Source organism: Macrotis lagotis, chromosome 3, assembly GCF_037893015.1.
Source record: "Macrotis lagotis isolate mMagLag1 chromosome 3, bilby.v1.9.chrom.fasta, whole genome shotgun sequence".
In the NCBI taxonomy this organism is placed as follows: Eukaryota; Metazoa; Chordata; class Mammalia; order Peramelemorphia; family Peramelidae; genus Macrotis; species Macrotis lagotis.
Window position 1 is genome coordinate 282595683 of NC_133660.1, and position 20629 is coordinate 282616311.

The 20629-nt window shown below is 63.4% G+C and overlaps 3 protein-coding genes across 5 annotated transcripts; 1 reads left to right on the plus strand and 2 right to left on the minus strand.

Annotated features, from left to right (window-relative positions):
* Positions 1–1966: 1966 nt before the first annotated feature.
* TMEM151A (transmembrane protein 151A) lies at positions 1967–6641 on the minus strand. Its single transcript, XM_074231013.1, has 2 exons — positions 6366–6641; positions 1967–4724 (listed from the first exon to the last, which is right to left on the minus strand). The coding sequence occupies exons 1-2, from the start codon at positions 6525–6527 to the stop codon at positions 3399–3401; spliced, it is 1488 nt and encodes a 495-aa protein (XP_074087114.1). The 5' UTR covers positions 6528–6641; the 3' UTR covers positions 1967–3398.
* A 1325-nt stretch (positions 6642–7966) lies between these two features.
* On the plus strand, positions 7967–12991 carry YIF1A (Yip1 interacting factor homolog A, membrane trafficking protein). Its single transcript, XM_074231014.1, has 8 exons — positions 7967–8463; positions 9629–9840; positions 10200–10304; positions 10401–10479; positions 10605–10662; positions 11098–11253; positions 12578–12671; positions 12756–12991. Exons 1-8 carry the CDS (start codon positions 8433–8435, stop codon positions 12900–12902), a joined length of 882 nt encoding a protein of 293 aa, XP_074087115.1. The 5' UTR covers positions 7967–8432; the 3' UTR covers positions 12903–12991.
* A 260-nt stretch (positions 12992–13251) lies between these two features.
* Positions 13252–19480, minus strand: CNIH2 (cornichon family AMPA receptor auxiliary protein 2). Of its 3 annotated transcripts, none has more exons than XM_074231015.1 (6): positions 19307–19480; positions 15782–15850; positions 15236–15283; positions 14541–14653; positions 14245–14323; positions 13252–14163 (listed from the first exon to the last, which is right to left on the minus strand). In XM_074231015.1, the coding sequence occupies exons 1-6, from the start codon at positions 19385–19387 to the stop codon at positions 13855–13857; spliced, it is 699 nt and encodes a 232-aa protein (XP_074087116.1). In that variant the 5' UTR covers positions 19388–19480; the 3' UTR covers positions 13252–13854. The 3 variants fall into 3 exon arrangements, with proteins under 3 accessions (XP_074087116.1, XP_074087118.1, XP_074087117.1); XM_074231017.1 differs by having other exon boundaries at positions 14043–14163; positions 14245–14388; XM_074231016.1 differs by lacking the exons at positions 15782–15850; positions 19307–19480 and having other exon boundaries at positions 14043–14163; positions 14245–14388; positions 15236–15498.
* Between the last annotated feature and the right edge of the window lie 1149 nt (positions 19481–20629).

A 20629-nucleotide genomic window follows, 5' to 3' on the forward strand; every position in this document is an offset into this window, starting at 1 on the left:
CGGACCTGCGCGGGAGCCCCTCCCCCCAAGGCCCCCTCCTCCAGGAAACCCTGCCCACCCCCCTTAACTCCCCTGCCTTCCTCCCTATTCTTGGGAGCTTCTGCGCCCTAGTTTCTAGTAAGCCCCCCCAGGGTCGTCTCTTTGTACCCCCAGGGCAGCGCTTACAGGGGGCGCCCGAAATGTAGACTGACCGCTGACTTGCTCCCCACCCTACGGGGACCAGGCCTCCAGACTCCAGGCCCTGCCCAAAGGGCCAGCATTCAGTAGGGCCCTCGGTTAAACTGGGGGGGAGGGGAACTACCCCAGCTGCTGGCTGATGTTTAAATGGGGGGCAGTGGGGGCTATCACTCCTCATTGCAAAGCTAGAGTGGGAAGGCGGCTGGCAGCAGGCCTGCCAGCCTTGAGGGACTTGGAGCCTGCCCATGGGTGGCATATCAGTTGGCTCAAGGCATCCCTGACAAGCCTCCTGGTCATCACCCCCTTTAGAGCCAGAGACCACTCGGCCTCCTGGAGGAAACTCCTGAGACCCAGAGAGAAGCCACAGGCCCAATCCTCCAGATTTGGCAGAATCCGCACCCAGTTCTGAGTTGGGGGTTTTGCCTCTGTTCTTGCCTCCTCCACTGGTAAATCCTGAGAAAACCATTCTAGTCTCATTCTCTTGAGGGGAGAACTGAGGCTACCAAAGGAGAAGTGAATTGCCCAAGGTCACCCCTGGTGGGGTCTCTCTTGGGGTCATTCCTAAGGCCTCTGAGTCCTAACTCACAGTGGTGGTCTATGGCTCCACTGACCCTCTGATCCAGACCTGCTTCTTGGAAAGGCCAGAAGTACAACCATGTGTTGGCCTCCGCTTCCCCAACGGTGACTTAGGGAGGCTGCCAGTCTTCTCGAAGCTCTGGTAGTCTGTTCGTAGGTCTCTTCTGGCCAGGGCAGGAGGGACACAGGACAGCTGGACTGGCCAAGGCCCATGGCCCTGGGCTGCCTAGCCTGAGGGATGGTCACTCACAATGACCGGTGTGCTCTCCCCAGAAAACATTTCTCACCTGGACCCATCCTTAGGGCTTGGGCCTGGCTCTCCCTCATTCTTTTCATCTGGAGTTGGAGCAAACCTCTATGCCTCCTGAAGACCCAGGTTTGGACCCCATAGTTGGCTAGGCTCTCTCCCCCTGTGCTTCAGGTCCATTTCCAGTGGGCCTCAAAGCCTTGCTCCCTCCCTGGGGTCCCAGGCCCATAGTCTCCTCCCTCATGCCCAAGCCCTGACCCTCTGACCTTAGTCTTCCTCAGACATGCCCAAGGGCACCCATACCTAATACCACCTAAATGGAGTCTGCCCTGGGTCCCTGAGCTCTCAACTCTGACCTACTGTATTCCTTGCTCTAAGGCCCCTCCTTCAGCTCTGACACCCCTGTTCTAAGGCCCCTCCCTGCACACATTCCTTGTTCTACGATCCCCACCACACAGACACACACACACACACACACACACACACACACACAAACACACGAGCTCTCTGACATTCTACATTCAAAGTGTAAAGTTCTGTCTCCTGTGTGAGGGGACGTATTGGGTTTGCCTTGCTGTGCTGTGGCCAGAACCAACCCTGCTAAGATTCTGTTTCCTTCCAGGGGCCACATCAGCCCTCCTGGACCATTTAGTCTAGTGTCCTGTGGCCTCCGGGTGAGAAGCAGACCCTTCCCTTCCCCTTTAGATCTGCTCAGAGCCCCTGAGGTCTGCGGAAGGCCTCTGGTACTGGTACTGGCCTCATCACCAGTGGGGCCCTGGAATGAACCTTTCCTGGAGAGGATGCCCAAACCCCCCCACTCCCTCCCAGAAACAGGAAGGGGGGGTCAGCCAACCGGGTCAGCAGAGAGCTGGCCTCCCCTGTTTCCCTGCCAGAGTCCCCTCCCAGGCATGGCAGGGCCTCGGTGTGACCCTCCGCACAATCCTCTTTTTAAGCCCGACCCTCAGAAACCAGGAGGGGAGGCACAGCTGTTTCAGACCTTTTATTTCTTCTTTGTCTTCTTTGCAACCCTCATTCTGGGCTGCTGCCCAAGCCTCCCCAGAATGGGTGGTCCAGGTTAGAGGGTCCTCCCAGGAGCATCTGGGTCCAGACAGCCCTTGGCCAGGAAAGGAACCATCCAAGGAGAGGGAAACCTCTCCAGATAGGCCAAAGCACGCCCGGACAAAGCTGCCCCTGGGGGCCCGGGGTCCTGGCTAGGGTTATGACATTGAGAAAGAGAGGGGCCTTTCAGAGCCTTGGGTGGCCCACATGCTGCCCCAGTTCCCCCCACCCCATAGCTGACTCCCTTGGGTTGAGAAGACGTTTAAGAGAAGGAGCATCACAATAACGGAGGAGAGGACGGGAAGAATGTGTCCCCTGGGAGGGAACAGAGAGGGGGGCAGAGAGGGGCAGGAGGAAGGACACAAGCACAGCTGACCTTGGAGGTACTCATGGGAGGGAACTAGGGCTCCAGGAAGAGGCTGAGAAGGGGTCCCTGGGGAAAATCGAGTGTGGGGATACAGTAAGACTGGAGAGAGGTAGGATTGGGCCCACCTCCTGCCACCTTGTTCCACTGCCTCTCCTTCTTAGAGTGCCCAGGCCCTGCCCCCTGGCTTGGCCCTCCCCCCAGGTGGGGCTCTGTGCTGGGAGGCTAGCCAGCTCTGAGATCACGGGAGCTGATGTGGCAGCTTGGCAGAGGCGGTGTCCACAGAAGGCCTCAGATTCTGGGACTGGCCCCATCACCAGCGCCGACCCCCAGGGATGGAGGGAGTTCTGGGTCAGGCCCTCCAAGCCTTGCATCCCCTCCCTTCCCCCATGCCTCCCCTTTTTGTGCTTCTTGGAGGATAGACCTGTGGGAGAGGAGGCTGGGGTGCTGTCCCCAAAGAACCAAGGAAGCACAGAACTCTCAGCTTCCAGGTCAGGGAGTTTTCCTGGCTTGAATTTCTTTGGAGCAATTTCTAGCTCCAGCCAAGAAGGGGATATTTTTCCCTGGGGGCGGGGTAATGAGCCCTTGGCCCTAAGAAGAGTAAACATTTCCCTAAGAGCCCCCCCACCCCACCCCAAGACAGCCTCAGTACCTGCTATTGTCCTGGACCCCAGTGGCTGGGACTCAGATGGTCCCTCAGCTTTAGGGGAAAGACTGTCCCCCCAGAGAGGATGAACCAGCGGTGACTTACTGAAGATCTGCTTTCCCACCATCCCCTGCTAGTTCAAAGTCCTCTCCCCCAGATGAGCAAAGCCACTGGCATCTGGGCCTTGGTTTCTAGACTTGGGACTGTCGATCCCCCCCAAATGCGTGGTGCTTTTGCTATTTTGGTTTATACAAGAATCAATTCCTCATCTGGCTTCTGGGTGTGTGGGTCCTCTGCCAGTCCCTATGTCCACGACACCCATCTTTTCCTCAGGGAGCTGAGATCGCACCTTGCCCATCCCCCCGGCAACCTCCATCTCCATGAACGATGAGAACAGGGAAGTAAAGCGCATCCTGATAGCAGGGGGGGCTCTCCAAGGGCTCCGTGTCTTCTCCCCGACGACCCAGTGGCCCCCCACTCAGGCTCCGGAAGACCCCTGTAGCGGCCCGGCTCCCACCTCCCAGAGAGAGCCGGCTGCGGCTGAAGGGCAGGCGAGGCCCACTGGCCCGAGACGGGGGCAGCGAGTTGCTGCTGACGGAACGGCGGCAACGTTGGCAGCCTCTGAGGTAGGCCGTGGGGCCAGGGCCCATCAACATGGCCTCGGAGTAGCTGGGCACCAGCTGCCGATTGGAGCAAATGTGCCACTCGAGTTCTGTGAAGTCCACAGTGGCCACTCGGGAAAGGGATGGGCCTCCAGGGGCGTGGCCAGGTGGGGGAGAGCTAGCCCCAAACAGCTTCTCCACCTGGTAGTGGACGTGGGCCGTGCCGTAGGCGGCCACCACACGGAGCGGCCAGGACAGTGTGGCCACGGATACCAGCCAGAACACCCAGGCCCGGGCATACCAGGGCGGGCTGCGGGGATCTGCAAACACCATCAGCGACTCTCGGAAGTCCACGTCCTTCAGATGCATCCCCTCCCGAGCCTCCAGGTAATCATCAAGGCCCTCGTTGGCCCCAAAAAACCGGGCCCTCTGAGTGAGGTAGGCCGCCTCAGCTTCTGCGCTTCCAAAGCTGAAACACTTGGTGAAGCGCAGGCGGGTAGCAGGGTGGTCCGACAGCCCCACCAGCTCCTTGGACACGTCTCGGACCCCGTGGGCAGAATAGTCGAATTCACCCCGTGCTGTCCGGCTATCGGCCCGCTCGTGGTAGACCTGGGTGGTGGTATACGCATCGCCATTGCGGTAGCGGGTTATCTGTCTGGTGCGACGAACGTAATGGTAGCTAGTGGCCTTCCACCAGACGCAGGGCGGGGCCTGCTGGAGACGACGGATCAGAGCCAGCACTGTGACCACATCTGTACGGGGTGCCCTGGAGGCCCTCATGTGGCAGTGCCAGCACTCAGCCAGGTAGAGGAGGTAGAGGAGGGAGACGAAGGCCAGAGGGATGTACAGGTAGCCATCTGAGCAGGGACTGGCCTGATAGGTGGCTGGGGTCCCATGGGAAAGAGCAGCGCCTATGGCCAGACGGGGTACGGTGGCCAGCCAGCACCAGGCCACCACAGCCCCACATGAATGGATGAGGAGCGTTAACAAGAGGCACTTCCAGTGAGACTCCCGACACAGGGAACCTCCCAAAGACTGCTTCAGGGGCCGCTGCTGTGAGGTGGGAAAAACGGGACAGGGAGAGGTGGGAGGAACGAGGAGAGAAGGGGAGAGAGAGAGAGAGAGAGAGAGAGAGAGAGAGAGAGAGAGAAGGAGGAGGCAGTCAGGCTGGCACAGAAACAAGGGAGACTGGCGAAGGGGCCCCTGTAGTCGGACCCTGGGACTGCTAGAGAATCCCAGAAAGGGAGGGAGAGATGGGAGCAGGGCAAGAACAGTATAGGAAAGGAAGTGGGGAGAAGACTAGGACTGGGGGCAGGGACAGCAGCAGATGGACTACTGTCCCCCATTTTCCATCTGTGCAGTGGGGGGAGGTTGTTTGACAGACAGGCTGGTATGATGGTCAGCTCATCTTACTCCTTCCTGCCCCCACCTCCAATTCTCCTGGGAAAGGCTCACCCACCCAAGGGAAGACCTAGCATGCCCTCTGCCTGGCTGAAGTCCTGGGGAAGAAGCTTTAGGCCTCCTTCCCCAACACACACACACACACACACACACACACACACACACACACACACTGTGAAGGAAGAAAAGAACTGGAAAGAAAAACCACAGGCAGAAATGTCTAAGGAAAAGAGAGCAGGCCAGGTGTGTGGAGGTGGTTGATGGAGGGGAAGATGGGAGAACAGAAGGCAAAAAGAGGCAGGAGGATGTAAGGCCCAGGGAAAGGGGCCAAGGATGAGAATATGACGATGATGATGAATATGGGAGAATCTAAGCTGCAGAGAGAAGCCCTCCTCACCTGACCCTCCCCCCCCCACCTCCACATACATTCTCCCAACAGAATGAGAGCAGGCCAAGAGAAGCCCAAGGAGAGAGGGAACAGCTCCCAACGTGAACAGTCCAGCCCCCAGGGCTCCCACACAACCTTTAGAGAACCACACACAGGCCTTAGACATACAAAAGGGACATGCCCACATAGGCCTCTATCACCAGGATCCGAAACACGGGCATAGTTCATCATACACACAACTCCCCCCACATCTTCCATCCTTCCTACATTCACTACCCAAGCAGCCTGTCTCCTTGGCTCTGGGATAGGGCCCAGGGGGACACACTGGGGGTCAATGCTATGTCCTTCTGCTGCCCACGACCTCGGAGCCTCAATCCTCTCCTTGCCGCCCCCTTCCTCCTTCCTTTGGGGAAGAGGGTTTAGAGCAGCAGGTAAAATCCGGAGGGTTCTTCTGCCCTTCCTCCTCCCCCCCTTCCTGTCTCCTCCTCCCCTCCTCCTCCCCTCTCCCGTTCCAGCCTCAGCCTCGGCCCCAGCCTCCTTGCTGCATTGCAGGCTGGGGCTCCTGAGCCAACACAGAGAGGGGAGGGGGTGACCCTGGCCTGGGGGGGGGACCTAAACCTCATTCCCCGAGCCCCTCAACCCAAAGCTTCCCCCTCCGGCCAATGAAGGAGTGAGTGGTGGCTTCCTCTTGCCCTGACGTCATGGAATGGGGGCGGGGCCGAATCTCGGGGTGTGCTTGGGGCTGAAGACCCCCAACCCCCCCCAACTCTCTGGAGCTGGGGAATGTCCAAGGAAACCGTCCCTCCAAGGACCTTGGTGGGGCGTCCCCGGCTGGGGGGAAGGAGGCCAGCCAAAGGCACGGCGGCTCTCTAGGCGGGCCCTGCCCGCCGCCCCCCGTTATTTACCTCTTCCCTCAGCGGCTCCCCGTCTGGGATGAGCGTGGGCACCTCCGCCCCGTCGCCGCCGCCGTCTACGCCGCCTTCGGACTCTCCTTGGGGCATCGTGTCCGCGCCGTCACCTCCAGGGGCCCGGGCATGATAGGGAGACGGGCCCCGGGCCGGGGGCATCCGCTCGGCTCGGCGGCCGCGGAGGGAGTGCGGAGCCAGAGCCCGGCCCCGCCCGCCCGCTGACCCCGCCCCCGCGGCACCGGCGGGCAGCGCCTGGCACCGAGGCCCGGCCCCCGCCACTCCCACCAGCCTCCCCGGTGTGTGGGCACGGGATGGCACGGCGCGCGCCGGGCTCCCTCCTCCCCTGCTCCTCCCCTTTCCTCTTCTCCTCCGCCACTGTCCCTGGTCCCTGGCCCGGGCGGTGGGGGGCTCCCAGAAAAACTCACTGCAGCACCCCCGAACATCTTGCCCTGGAGCCTCCCACTGTGCAGGCCCCAGAGGGACGGTCAGGGAGGCGCCGGGGGCCTGGGTGGCACCGCGATGGCCGGACCGGGATGCAGGAGCTCGAGTGTCGCATGAGAGCCCTGAGCTCTCCACCCCCCATCCCACCCCTCACGGCTCCAGAGCCCGGCGGACCGGCCAGGCTACCACGATCCCGTGTCAGAGGATTCTGTCGGGGCCTGGGCGCACCCTTCAGAAAGGCCTGGCTGGGGCTGTCGCCCAGCACAGTGCAGTGAGTCTGGCAAACGTGCGGCACTTAAATGTTTAGTCATCGGTCCCTGGCCTCAGCGGGGCCACGGCTTTCCGTGACCCTTTTTATTGCACTCACATGTATTAGGCGCCCACCACTAGATCTTTGCTCACGATGGGGGTGGGGGGGAACCACAGATCGTGTCCAAACAACTCGGGGGTGACTGAGGCCAGAAGGGGCTGGGCCCCCGGGGAGCCGGCCTCGGCTCTGGGCCTCTTGGCTCCGGAGGTCAGTCCCGGCAGAGTAGCAGCCGAGCAAAGCTCCCCTCCCCCCCAAGGGGCGGCTAGGACAGAGCCCCGGCCCTGGAGTCAGGAGCACCTGGGTTCAAATCCGGCCCCAGACACTTCATAGTGACCCAGCCGTGTGGCCTTGGGCAAGTCCCTTAACAGCATTGCCTCGCTCCTCCGGGGCGGCCACCCTTTTCAGCACCGGGACAGCTCCCAAGCCCTCCGGGTCTGCGGCCGGGAGCGGCCCCTGGGGGCCCGGCCCTGGGCCTGCCTGGGCCGCGGCGGAGGCCCGGGCGCCCGGCTCCGCCCGGCTCCGCCCGGCTCCGCCCGGCTCCGGGGCCTGGCCCGCACATCTCGCCCGGCTCCACCTCTGGCCCGAGCGCCGCATTCCCCCGCGGCGCCCCGGCCAGCCCCGGACCGGGCTCTCCCCAAGCTGCGGACGGAGCTGGGGGCGGGGAGCGCGGGAGACAAAGGGGGCGAGGCGGGCCGGAGGGAAGGGAGAGGGGAGAGGCCGCGGGAATGCAGGGGGAGGGGAGGCCCGGAGCCGACCGCGAGGGGGAGGGTCAAGGGTCAAAGAGCCCGGAGAAAAGCGGGGTCAGAGTCCGCAGGAGAAGCGGGAGGGGAAGAGGGGGCGCCCGGGCTGAGGGCGAGGCCCCGCCCCGCCCCGCCCCGCCGCCTCGGCCCGGCTCTGCAGTCGTGGCAGGGAGACCTTCACCCGCTGCACTGCGCAGGCGTCCTCCCGATTCCTTCCAGCCACTCGGCCCGGGCCGGCTCATTGGACCGTCCTAGCAGCCGGGACGGTTCTGCCGCCCAATCAGACACTCGTATCTCTGGCTCCACCCTCCCCAAGCTTCCGGAAGTCGGGTTCCACCGAATCCGGGGCGAGATGGGAAGCCAGTAGCCAATGGAGAAAGGGGGCGGGGAAGCCATCACGTGGGAGACCGGCCAATGAGAGGCGGAGAGGGTGACGTCGGGAGCATGGCGGCTGCGGCGGGCCGGCGGGGAGACGTGTCTGGCGGCCCGGGAGTGGCAGTTCGCGCCCGGAGCCCGGAGCCGCGACTCCACTAGCTCCTACCCGACGGGCCCTGCGGCGGAGGCGCCTCGCTCATGGCTTATCACTCGGGGTACGGGGCCCAAGGTGAGCGCGGGGCGGGGTGACGTCATCGCCAGGGGGCCCCCTCCCCACCCCCTGCCGGGCCTCGGGCCGCCCGAGTGTCCCCTCGGACCCGGGCTCGGCCGGCCTGGGCTCGGCCCGCCCGGCAGACGGAGGAGGCCCGGCCTCGGGCGGGGCCTGGACCCGCCCCTCCGGGTGCCCTTTGACCTTCGGGAGGCGAGCCCCCACCCCGACAAGCCCCCTGCTCGGACAGCCGCCTAAACCGCCCCCAGCCCCCCATCTCCTGTGCCGAGCCCGCGCCCACCCGTGCCATCGCTGTTCTCAGCCCCTCCCGGATCCTCGGAGGTCACCTAGCCTTTGCCTCCGAACCCTCCTTCCCCATAGTGACCCCACTGTGCCCCCAAGCCTTCAGCCTCTTCCTCCTGGTGCGCCCTCTCCTGCAGCCCCTTCCCGGCCGCCGTCCAGCCCAGAGAGGAGGATGGGACCTGTGTCCACAGTGACCATCCGAGGCCAATCTCGGGGCCTTGTTTGTTGGGTGGATGACCCCCCCCCCCGTGCCTAGGGCAGCCCCTGGAGCATGGGGAGGGCAGAGCTGAGTGCAGAGGAGGTGGCTGGCAGGGGACTTAGGACTGGGCAGAGGGTAAGACCTCTTCCAGGCTTCCCAGGATCAGGACCCGGACCCCCGGGGAGAGGGACACCCCAGAGAGGAAGCATCGACAGTGGCGGGGGAGGTCCCCTGTGGAGGGCTGGCTCATTCTCCGACACTCTTCTCTCCTTTCTCTCTGCCTCCGTCTGTAAGTCTTTCCACAGGCACACCTCTCTCTCTCTCTCTCTCTCTCTCTCTCTCTCTCTCTCTCTCTCCACAAGGTCCTGCCTTATGATGCCATTCCGTTTGTCATTTGTTCTCCCGTCCCCCAGGTCTTGGCCACTGCATAAAGGGTGGCCGTGAGTGCTTTGCAGGCATTTCCATCCCCGACCGGTGTGACAGAGGGTGTGTTCATTGTCCATCCCTAGGAGGTCCATGGCTGGATGACCACTTGGCCACATAGTCCAAGACTGGGATTCCCAGTCGGCTCTGAGTTGGGCATGCTGGTGTCTGCTTCCTTCCAGTTTAACTTACTGCTTCAGGGGCCAGTCGATGCTCCACCTTTCAATCCGCCATCTTCCCCTTCTCTTCTCTCCCCCTCAGGGTCCAAGCACAGGGTCAGGGCCGCCCCAGAGCCATCTCCACTCTTTGATGACACGAGTGGTGGGTACCCCATCCAACCTGGTCCCTACCCGCCACAGGGTTCAGATGTGGCCTTCAATGTCAGCAACTTGCTGGGGGATCCCATGGCCAATGTGGCCATGGCCTATGGCAGCTCCATCGCCTCCCAGGGCAAAGACATGGTACACAAGGAGGTGAGTGACCTCAGAGGCCACGGGAATAGAAGGGGCTGTTGTGGGGATGTTGGGGCTGGTCCAGCTCCTTTGATAGACGGGGGAACTGAGGCCCAGGCATGTTGGCTCACTTGTCCGAGGATTTGAGGGGTTTCTCCACTGAGCCTCCCAGACTACCTGAGGCTCCTCAGGGTAGGGCCGAGGCTGAAGGCCCGGCAAGGAAGGGCCACCATTAAGAGCCTGATTGGAGGTAAGGCCCAAGTTCAAATTTGCTTCCACCTGTGTGATCTGGAGCAGCTTGGTGGTCTCTCAGGTCTCCAGCCCTGGTGTTCCCTCCCTGTGTCTCATTCTCACGTTGGGGAGGCCTTTCTGGTTTCCAGCTTCACAGGTTTGTGTCCATGAACAAGCTCAAGCACTTCTTTGCCGTGGACACGTCCTATGTGGCCAGGAAGCTGGGCCTGCTCGTCTTCCCCTACACGCACCAGGTGAGCTGGACTCCGGGCTCCCCCGGGGCTGGGGGGGCTTTAGCTCCACTGTGTCCTGGGCCCTGACAGTGCCTCTCTGTTCCCTCTGCCCCCAAGAACTGGGAGGTCCAGTGCAGCCGGGACGTGCCCCTGCCTCCTCGGCAGGACCTCAATGCTCCCGACCTCTACATCCCCAGTGAGTATCTGGCCTGACAGAGGGAGCTGGGGTGAAGGGGATGAGCAGGAGGAGCCTGAGTCTGAACAGAGTTGGGAGCTTGGGACTCACGGCCCTGAGCCTCTGCCTTTCTCTCTGGTTGGCAGCAATGGCATTTATCACCTACATCCTCCTGGCTGGGATGGCGCTGGGGATTCAGAAAAGGTCAGCCCGCACCCCCCTCATCCCCTTCTCTCCTGGGGCCTTGGGGGAGTCACACTTTGACCCGAGAGTTTCAGGTTAGCTTGCTCAAAGTGGGAAGTGTGGGGCAGAGGTTTGACAGTTTGTATCCAGGACCCATAGTCCCCACCTTTGTCTCCGCCTCACTTTTCCTCTTGGTGATCCCTGGCCTGTCTCCCATTTTAAACTGGAAACAAGACTTTTTGGGGTTTCTGCCCAACGGGAGTTTTTAGGGGGCTGGAGAACTGTTCTTGGGAACAAAGATATGCAGTTAAGCAATGAGCTAACCCTCCCACGGCAACCCTGCGGTCCACCACCTCTCTGTCAGAGCCCGGTCACTTGGCTGCTGGGGTCCTGGGTCTCTGGGAACCCTGCTTTGCTGACTGTCAATCTCCCCACCCCCCTCCCACTGGGCTCCAGGTTCTCCCCCGAGGTCCTCGGCCTGTGTGCCAGCACTGCCTTGGTGTGGGTCGTCATCGAGGTGCTGGCCTTGCTCCTCGGCCTCTACCTGGCCACCGTCCGCAGTGACCTGAGCACCTTCCATCTGCTCGCCTACAGTGGCTATAAATATGTGGGGTGAGTTCCAGGCCTGGGGTGGGGAGGGAGGAAAGGACCCGTGATGGACTAAGAGCCCAGATTCAAATCCTCGCGCTGCCCTTCACCTTCCCTATGGTCCTGGACAAGTCGCATCTCCCATTGGCCTTCACCTCCTGACCTGGCAAAGGGGGTGATGGAGGCCTGTGGCTCTGGTGTCAGGAGCTCCTCACGGGCCTGTTGGGCCAAAGGTGGCATCACTCAGTGGGCAGTTTAGTGACTGTTCCCAGGAGCAAACAGCTCTCAAGCTCCTTGTACATGGCGGGGTGGGGTGGGGTGGTGCTTACTGGTGTCTGGAGAGGAGGGAGGACATTGCAGGTGTGAGGCCCAGCCAGGGCAAAGCCAAGGAGAAGGGAGACTAGACTGAGGCAGGAGACCCAGCAAGGGCCTCTTGGCCAGGTCTTGGAAGACCAGAGGGAGAAAACAGATCCTTGCATCTGAGCTTGGGCCCCGAGTGGAGACTGGTCTGAGGAAAACTGAGGCAGGGAGGTCCCTGAGGAGGGTCCAAGAACTGAGCCCGGCTGGCACCTGCAAAAGGAGAGGATCGATCCAATGGGACTGATGTTGGGGAGAGAGTCTGGAGGCAGAAAGAACATTGAGGCTACGAATGGGGACTGGGCCGAGGCCTGGGGTGAGGTGAGGGGGAGCTCAGGAAGCACCCTCAGGCTGGACATCATCTGCTTGGGGAAAGTGGGTGACTGTAGAGAAGGGGCCCTAACCAGAGCCTGGGGAGGGGGGCTGAGATCCGGGAGGGGAGGGGGAGCCTGAAGAGACCCAATGAGTTCTGTGATATGGAGCCTAAGGCAACCAGGTTGAGTGTGGGATTGGGGGCAGCAGGACATGGGGGGGAGCTGGCCCAGGGACTGTTGAAGATGGTGATTGACTGTGAAGGTAGGAAGGAGCCATCAGAGAAAGCTGAGGGTGAGGGAGGTCCCTGCCAGTGGCACAGGGAGATCATAGCAGAGGAGAGGGGCTGGCGAGGCCCGAAGCCTGTGGGGGAAGAGCCCCGGGACCTGGGCCTCAGTCTTGCTTCAAGCCCCCACCTGGCTCCCTTTCCCCACACCCTTGCACTCGTCTGCATCCTGGGCTCTGCAGTGCAGAGAGGAGGGCGGCGGGAGGCCCGAGCCAGTGGGGGGCACTGGGCACCTGGGGGCAAGGCTGCCGGTGAGGGCTTTGGCATGAGCAGCGCCACGCTGGTGAGCCCCGCCCCCCGCGTTCCTGGTAGGGGAGCCGCGGCGCGGGCGGTGGGCACGCCGGGCAGCGTGGAAGGTGCCGGCCCGGCTGACCCGCGGCCTCTGCTCGCCAGCATGATCCTGAGCGTGCTCACCGGGCTGCTGTTCGGCAGCGACGGCTACTACGTGGCGCTGGCCTGGACCTCGGCGGCCCTCATGTACTTCACTGTGAGTCCCCCCACCCCGGCAGCGCGGGCCCAGCTTGGGGGTCTGTGGCCGCCCCTGCCCCCGCTGAAGCGCTGTCTCCCACAGGTGCGCTCCCTGCGGACGGCCTCCGCCAGCCCCGATGGGATGGGGGGCCCGGCCCCCCCGCGGCGCCCCCAGCTCTACCTGACCTTGGCCGCGGCGGCCTTCCAGCCCCTGATTATCTACTGGCTGACCTGCCACCTGGTCCGGTGACCCGCACGGGCCCCTCCCCCAGGAACACTGGGCCGGCCATGCCCGTCGTGCTTTTTTTCTCTTGTACATTGAAGGTTTTAATTGCTTCAGCCCCATCTGTCCCTCATTCCTGGGAAGCGAGCCCCGGCCGGGACCCCGCCAGGGCCCAGGGAGCCCCCCAGGGCCAGGGCCAGGGCCCGGCCCCGCTCGATTCGAGCCGTTCGCCCTGCCCGCTCCGGGCCCCGCGGGGCCGCCCGGGAGACAGTGTCCGTGCGCAAGTCCCTGCCCGGCCCCCGCCCCCCCCAGGGGCAAGGTGGGCTGATGGGGCCCCCCACCCTCAGCCACCAAAGAAGCACCGAGGGATTAGAGCTGGAACACTTGCTCCGGTGCCCTAGTTTTATTCACGAGGAAACTGAGGCACCGAGGGAGGGCCTCGGCCACGGTCACATCGTTAGGCGGTAGCGTTTGAATCCAGGTCCCCTGGTCGGTCCGCGGCACGGCGGGGAGGGGGCTTCTGAGCGTCTAGCCTGCCCGGGCCCTTGGGGCACACTTCCTCCCCAGCCCCCCCTTGGCCTTTCTGCGCCTCCACCGACCCCTTCCGAACTCCCTCGGGGAGGAGACCTCGGGCCCGTCATTGCCTTTCCTCCGGGCCCGGCTCCTCCTTGGCGCACCCCACCCCAGAGGAGCCCGGGCCGACTGGTGCAGGGGGGGGCCCCGCGGGCGAGGAGGGGGCGGGGCGCTCCACACCCGGGGCCTCGGGTCTTTGCAGCTGTTTATTCAATCACAAGGGGCCGCGACCGGCCGAGAGACTTGGGGGACACACCCGCGCCTCAGAACGGGGGCACCGGGAGAGACGAGGACAGGGTGGAGGGCAGCGGCCAGGGGGGGACACCAGAAAGAGCCGAGGGGGCGGGGCAGGGGGAGAGCAGGGAGCGGGAGGTGGGGCTGGGGAGGAGCCCCCGGCTGAGCCTGCTCACGCCCCTCCCCTCCCCGGGGCCCCGCCTCCCTGGGGAGGGGGCAGGAGGGCTGGCGGGGAGGGGCTGGGGCTGGGGAGGGGCGGGCCATCCCATAGCAGCAAGTTGGGGGGCAGGGGCCGGGGAGGCCCCAGCGCCCCTCGCCTTCCCCCAGAGCCGAGGCTGCTGGGGGCCGCGGGCGGGGCGTGGCTCTTCTCCGCGGTCCGGAAGGGGCGCGGGGCCGGGGGTGCACAGGCGTCCGGTCCGTTCTCGGGGTTCACTCCCTGGCCGGCTTCCCCCTTTAGAAACTCACCAACGTGTAGACCATACTGGGGAGGGAGAGAGGGCGGGCTGGGGCGGGGCGGGGCGGCGGCCCGGCCCCCCCCGGGGCGGGGCGGGGCGCGGCTCACCTGTACAGGTAATAGAAGAAGGAGAGCAGGTAGAAGGCGAGTTTGCACCAGGACTCCTTCTGACAGTAGTTGAGGATGTCTGCGTTCATGATGGACACGGCGTCGTACATCACCTCCGAGCCGTCCGCCGGCCGGTGGAAGTACCTGGGGGGGCCGGGGAGCTGGGCCCGGGAGCCGCCGCCGCGCCCCCGGCCGCGGAAGCCTGGCTCCCCTCCCCCCAGGCGCAGCCCCGTCGCCTCCACGGGGGGTGGCCCCTCCCCCGCCCGCCCCCCTCCTCCCAAGCGCAGCCCGATCACCTCCATAGGTGGTAGAAGAGGAGGGGGATGTTGAGGCCCAGGGTCACCCACTCCGCGGCGCACAGGAACATCAGGCAGAAGAGGCCGTGGATAGAATACTCGGGGACCACGAGCTGGAGGGGGGGCCAGGGGGGCACCGGGGGGTCAGCACCGGCCTCCTAGCCCCGCGGAGGGGGGGGGCCCTCCCTTCCCGACAGGCCCCGGAGCAGGGAGCGCTGCACTGAGCTCGCCACCTGGGCTCCGTCAACCCACCTGTTCTGTGGTCCTGGGGCTGGGAGAGGGAGTAGGGGTCCTGGGGTGGGGCGTCCCTGAGCCTGCTGGGAAGAGAAGGGCTGCATAGGGATGCCTAATTTGCACCTCAGCGAGGGGCATCTCGACCCGGCGGCCCCCCTCCCCTTCCTGGGGCAAGTGGAGCTGAGGGAGGAGGGCGGGGTGGGAATGGGACCGAGAAGGCCGGGCGCCGAAGACTCGGGGATCCGGCCAAAGCCCCGGCACGTCGGGACCGATCAAGTACGGGCCGAGCCCGCCAGGACCACCCATCTCATCCCGGGGGCCTGCCCACGGGCACACACACACACACAGAGACACACAGAGAATGAAGGTGGCAGAGCGGCCCGGCGCCTCGGCCGGGGCTCCAGGCAGATGGCCAGACAGACAGACGGGGGGTCGTGTGACCCCCAACACCTCCCACTGACCTTCCTTAAGAGGCAGCAGATCCGCTCAATGTTTTTCAAACGCTCTCGCTGTGGGGAGGAGAGGAGGGTCAGGGAGGGAGCCAGGTGAGGGATGGATGCAGGGGGGGGGGGGGAGACGGAGAAGACCTCCCCCATCCTGTCAGGGAGCTCGGCTCCCCGCGGAAGCCTGGTTTCCATGGCGACGTCACCACGGAGAGAGGCAGGCGCCGCCGTTCCCACGGTAACCGTTGCCATGGAGGGCGGGCACTTCACCCGCATCTCCCGGGCAACGGCCCCGAGAGCGCTGCGGCGGCCAAGGCACCTGGGGGGGGGGGCTTGGCTTCGCCCTCCCCCTTCCCCAGGCGGGACGTGAGCGGATCCGACCCCCCGAGCCGAAGGCGGCGGGCAGGCTCCCGCCCCCTCCCCAGAGCTCTCCCCCGGGGCTCGGTGGCCTTGTCCCCAGGCCCGCTTCTTCCTCCGCAGATCTGCCCTCTGCCCTCTGCCCAGCCCCGACACAGACGGACAGACCGACGGACACACCTCGGCACAGCACATGTATCGACTTACTGCCCTCGCCGGGTTGCCCTGATCTATGGGGTTCTTGAAGTCGGTCCTCAGTTCGTCAAAGGCGATGATCTGGGTAGGGGTGGGTGCTTGTCAGGCTCGGGGCGTCTGGGGGGTGCCCCACCCCGGACCCCCAGAAACAGCTCCTTTCTCAGGGAGGAGGCTGGATCAGAGCAAGTGGTCGGTCCAGGACCAAACAGCTAAGAGGTGGCCCACGAGGGCTTCAGACCCGGGACTCTTCTCACTTGCTAAGGGGCACAGAGTCCCTGATCTCTCTCTCTCTCTCTCTGCCTGGCATGCCCTGGGGCGTCAATGCCAGAGAAGAGGTAACCTGGCCCGTGGAGAGGGGTCACGGGGGGAACAGCAGCCTTCCTCCCGCACTTGGAGATGGGGACCCTTGGCGCTGTTTACCCTAGGGGGCCCTGGCCTGGGCAGGACTGGTGCGTGTACACTGCCTCACTCTGGGCTGGGCAGACCCACTCCTCTGTCTCTTCCTGTGGCAGCCGGGGTGGGGGGGAGGCCGGGTGGCTCTGTCTAGAGAACATCTCGCCTTTCCTGTTCCTTAGGGTGCCATCTGGAGCCCAGGGTGCCACTGGGTCCGGGCAGGGGGGGGATGGCGGCGATAACCTCCCGTGCCTCCTCTCACAAGTCCAGTCCCAGAGCCCAGGTGCCCCTCCCCCATTCCAATCAGCAAATCCCCTCCCCCACCATCTGACACCTGTCACTCACCCGATGAACTTGACAAGAGCCCAGCTTGCCCTGTGGTTGCCTAGCAACTGCAAGTACCACCTCCTCCCCTTCCCTGCACACATGATGTGGGGCTGGAAGGGGGGCTCCAGATGGAGGGAGAAGCAGGAGAGAGCTGGAGCCCAAGCAGGCCCAGCTCTGCCACCATTGTCCCATATGACCTTGGACTAGTGGCTTTCCCACCCTTGGCCCCCCTTTCTTCGGCTGTAAAGTGAGAGAGTGGGATTCCCCGGGGGAGAACTTTCTCCCCTGGCAGTGCCATCCAGGCTTTGCTTTGGCTTCTTCCCTGTTCTCCCCCAGACCCCTTCCACCTCTTCTCTGGCACAAATGGCCCTGCCCTTGGACAAGGGTAGTTGCATTACTTCTCTTACTCCATGCAGCCCATCTGGGCATTCATTCTTAGAAGCAAGTTCTTCTCTTGTGAGAAAGCCCTGGCCCATCAGGGAGCCTGGCAATGCTCAGGTTTGGAAGATGGGTCATCTGGGATTAGGGGGTGGGCAAAAGCCCTGGCATCAGGGACCAGTCCAGGGCGGTTTCAGTGGCTCCAAAGTAGAGAAATGTTCCTGAAAGTCCTTCCTTTTAGCCCACAGCCCCTCCTTCCCAACTCTTAAGTGCCAGCTTCAGTCCCATTCTCTCTGCTCCTGGACACAGGCTCTGCTCCCTGAAGAATGTGTCTTCTGAAATCTAGCTACCTTGGCTCCCTAGGGCCTTCTCCCATTCCACCTGAGGTCCAGTCTCCCCTGCTCCTTCCTAATGTTCACCGACCACTGGGATAGTGGTTAAGAGTTCTGTTGAGCCTAAAGTCATGAAGGCCTGAGTTCAAATCTCAAGACAACGTGACCCTGGACAAGTCACTAAAACCTCGATTTGCCTTAGTTTCTTCAACTGTAAAAATGGTGATGTAAACAGCAACTTCACAGGATTGTGGAGATCGTTGTAAAAGCCCCTTAATCCAGGGCCATCTATATAAATGCTTATTCTCTGCCTCATCTGATTTCATGGTGTGGGAGTGGGGAGGATAGGAGACTAAGATGGGGACACGGAGAAAGATTATAAAGACACAAGGGGAGATGATCATAGCAGTGGAGAGGGGGAAAGGGGAGCAGAGAGATCGGAAAAGAAAAAATGGTACCGAGAAAAAAGGAATTAGCCAAGCCTCAGCTGTGGCATGCAATGGGGGTTCATTATATACTTGATGAGGACAGGGCAAGACACGGGGAGAGGAGAGATGGGGGAGAGGGATGGGGATGAGAGCAAGGGGGTGAAACAAGCAGGTGCTCCTGAGATGGTGACAAGAATGTGAGAAAGCAACAAGCCCTGGGGGGGGGGGGGTGAAGGGGGACGGGAGAAAACCAAGACATCTGGGTGAAAAGGATCCATAAGAATGGAGGTGACAGGTAAAAGGTTCAGAGAGGATAGAAGTGGGTGAAAGGAAGCAGAAGGGCGAGAAAGACCCAATTAGCACAGAGGGTGAGAGAGGCACAAGTGTCGAAGACACTGAAGATGGAGAATGAGGGGCAGAGAGACAAGTTGGGGGAGAGAACATTGGGGCAGAGGAAAGCAGCAGATTGGAAAGAGAACAAATGAGAGGGAGAGACAGAGGTGGGGGGAGAGCGAGAGGAGAAATGAGACTGACATGGGGGGAAGAGGAAATGAGGAGGGGGAACCAGATGGAGAGGATGACAAAGATGGACATATGGGAGAGATGAGACAGGAAGTACAGAGGGAAAGGAAGATGAAATCGCAAGAGATGGCAAGTGGAGCTAGAGAGAGGCAAGAGATGTGGGAAGGAGAGATTGAAAGCAAATCAAAGAACACAGATGTGCAGATTGAAATGATGGCAGAGAAACAGAAGAGGGGGTGTGGAGTTGGGGACATGGGGAAAATGTGAATTCCCTGAGGGTAGGAACCATATTCTATAGAGTGCCAGCCCCCGCCCCCCCCATGCCCAGTCCAGGTGCCCAGGAAACATTTGTTCAGAGAATGAATGGAATGAATAAATGAATGAATGGTAGGAGGGTGCTAGAAAATTGGAGAATGTGAAAGAAATGGAGAGAATAAAACCCAACCCCATGGAAAGGAGGTTAGGAGTGGAGAGAAGAGCCACTGGGGGTGGGAAGCAGAAAGGGAAGTGGAGGAGGTTTGTGGGGATGGGAGGAGACAGGAGGCTGGCAGCACAACAGACTTGCCAGTGACTAGAAAGTAAAAAGGGCCCCTGACCCAGGGAACCTCCTGCCCCCCCCCCCCCCCGCCCCCGGCTTCCAGAACACCCTGGGCTAATAAGGACCTGGGACAGTAAGCAGGGCTGAACAGTTTGGAGAACAATCAGGCCAGAGGAAGGATGGAGTCGGGAAAAGGAGAGGAGGGGAGGATCAAAGGGGGTGAGCGAATGTGGGGGAGTCCGTCCCACCAAGCCCCTTCCTCCGTGGACACTGGGGGCGAGATAGGCAAGGGAAAGGGTTAAATGGATGCTGGTAGATGTGGGTCTCGTAAACAGATGCAGTTGCTATGGCAACTGGCTCCATCGCTCGGCTGGAAAAACCCACAATGGAGAGGAAGGGAGGAGGGGGGACAGACAGACCCGGGGACAGACAGAGGGAGCACTGGCGAGGTGCCCTGCCGGGAAGGGGGGAGGGGGGAGAGGAAGAAGAAAGCGGGGCAGCCCCAAACCTCGCCCCCCACCCCGCCGCCTGGGGGCCCACGACGGGGGATCGGGGCCCCGGCGACAAGTCCCCCCCAGGCGGCCCCCGCCCCCGCGGGCGCCCCCGGCCCCGGCCTTACGTGCCAGATGACAAAGAAGATGAGCGATGCGCACAGCACCAGCGTCAGCATGTAGCAGAACGCGGCGAAGGTGAACGCCATGGCCCCGGGGCCCAGCGCCAGGCCGGGGGGCGCCAGCCTACGCCGCGGGGGGGACCCCGTGGGGGGGCCCCGGCCCGGCCGCCACCCCGCCCCAGCGGGCTCAGCGCCGGCCTGGCATGGCCGAGGGGGGGGCCCCGGCGGGCCCCGGGCAGAGGCGCGCCCGGCCCGGCCGCGGGGGGCTCGGGGAGCGCGGGGCGGGCAGGCGGCTCGGGGGGCGCGTCCGCTGGCGCTGGCGGCTGCCCCGGCCCCTCTCGCTCATCCTGCGCTCGCCCCGCGGCTCCTCTCCAGCCCGGGAAGCGGGGGGCGGAGCCGGGGCGGGGCGCCCCAACAACGGGGCAGGCCCGGCCCCTCGGCGGGCGGGGCCGGCGGCGGGCGCGGGGGGCGCCGCTCCCGAGTGACAGCCCCCTCCCCGCCGCGCCCCGCATCGCGCTGCCCGAGGGAGCACAAAGGGCGCACCCCGCCTTCGCGGGCCGGCGCGCAGGCGGACCCCCCACCCCGGGCGCGGCCCACAAACCACACCGGCGGTCTACCAACTTCCTTGCAAAACCCCCGGGGGGCTCTGCCGAAGCCACTGGAGGTTTATTGAGGATCTGAGGGTCCTGGCCCCCCCCAAGTGGCTCCCCTCCACCGAGGCGGGACCAGATGCGGCTGGGAAGGCTGGGGGGCATGGGGGGGGGCTGCCCTGCCGGGGACCCCACCCTGCAGCTCCAATACAAGCAGAAACGTGTCTATGTGCGTGTGCGCGAGGTCACACTGCCCAGGGGCCCGGGGCCAAGGGGTCCTGGACCCCCCCAGGCCTGGGCCTTGGGCTGGGAGAAGCTCAGGCTGTTTGGGGAAAGGGCCAAGACAAAGGAAGCGATGGGGGGGGGGGTGCACAGAAGTAGCCGAACCAAGGCAAGAAGTAAGTGGCTCTATCCTGGGGTGAAAAGAAAAAACCCGGACGGGCCGAGGGAACAAGGGGGCGCCCGCCTGTCCCCAACCTGAGCAGGGCGGGGGGCCTTCCTCCTCCACAGTCTCCTGGGGCCGGGAAGGGGCAAGGTGGCAAGTGCAAGAACAGACAACAGCCCCCTCCGAGCACAAGCGCCAGTCCCAAAGTGCTGCCACCCACCCACTCGGGCTTTGTGCGAAGCCTGGCCACCCCCACTGCGCCCCCAAGCCACTATGGACGGCTGAGCTGAGAGCTCAAGGCCGGGAGGGGAAGGGAGGCCAGGCCGAGGCGGGGCAGGAAGAGGGGCAGGTGGG

Bases quoted from the DNA above. Each gene is read 5' to 3' on its own strand.
- TMEM151A (XM_074231013.1), bottom strand. From the start codon at position 6,527: ATGCCCCCGGCCCGGGGCCCGTCTCCCTATCATGCCCGGGCCCCTGGA. The intron at 4,725-6,365 runs GTAAATAACGGG...CCCACCTCACAG, and splicing joins GGGAGCCGCTGAGGGAAGAG to CAGCGGCCCCTGAAGCAGTC.
- YIF1A (XM_074231014.1), top strand. From the start codon at position 8,433: ATGGCTTATCACTCGGGGTACGGGGCCCAAG. The intron at 10,663-11,097 runs GTCAGCCCGCAC...ACTGGGCTCCAG, and splicing joins GCGCTGGGGATTCAGAAAAG to GTTCTCCCCCGAGGTCCTCG. The intron at 12,672-12,755 runs GTGAGTCCCCCC...TGTCTCCCACAG, and splicing joins CGGCCCTCATGTACTTCACT to GTGCGCTCCCTGCGGACGGC.
- CNIH2 (XM_074231015.1), bottom strand. From the start codon at position 19,387: ATGGCGTTCACCTTCGCCGCGTTCTGCTACATGCTGACGCTGGTGCTG. The intron at 15,284-15,781 runs GTAAGTCGATAC...TCCTCCCCACAG, and splicing joins AGGGCAACCCGGCGAGGGCA to CGAGAGCGTTTGAAAAACAT. The intron at 14,324-14,540 runs GTGATCGGGCTG...TCATGAACGCAG, and splicing joins CTCTTCTACCACCTATGGAG to ACATCCTCAACTACTGTCAG.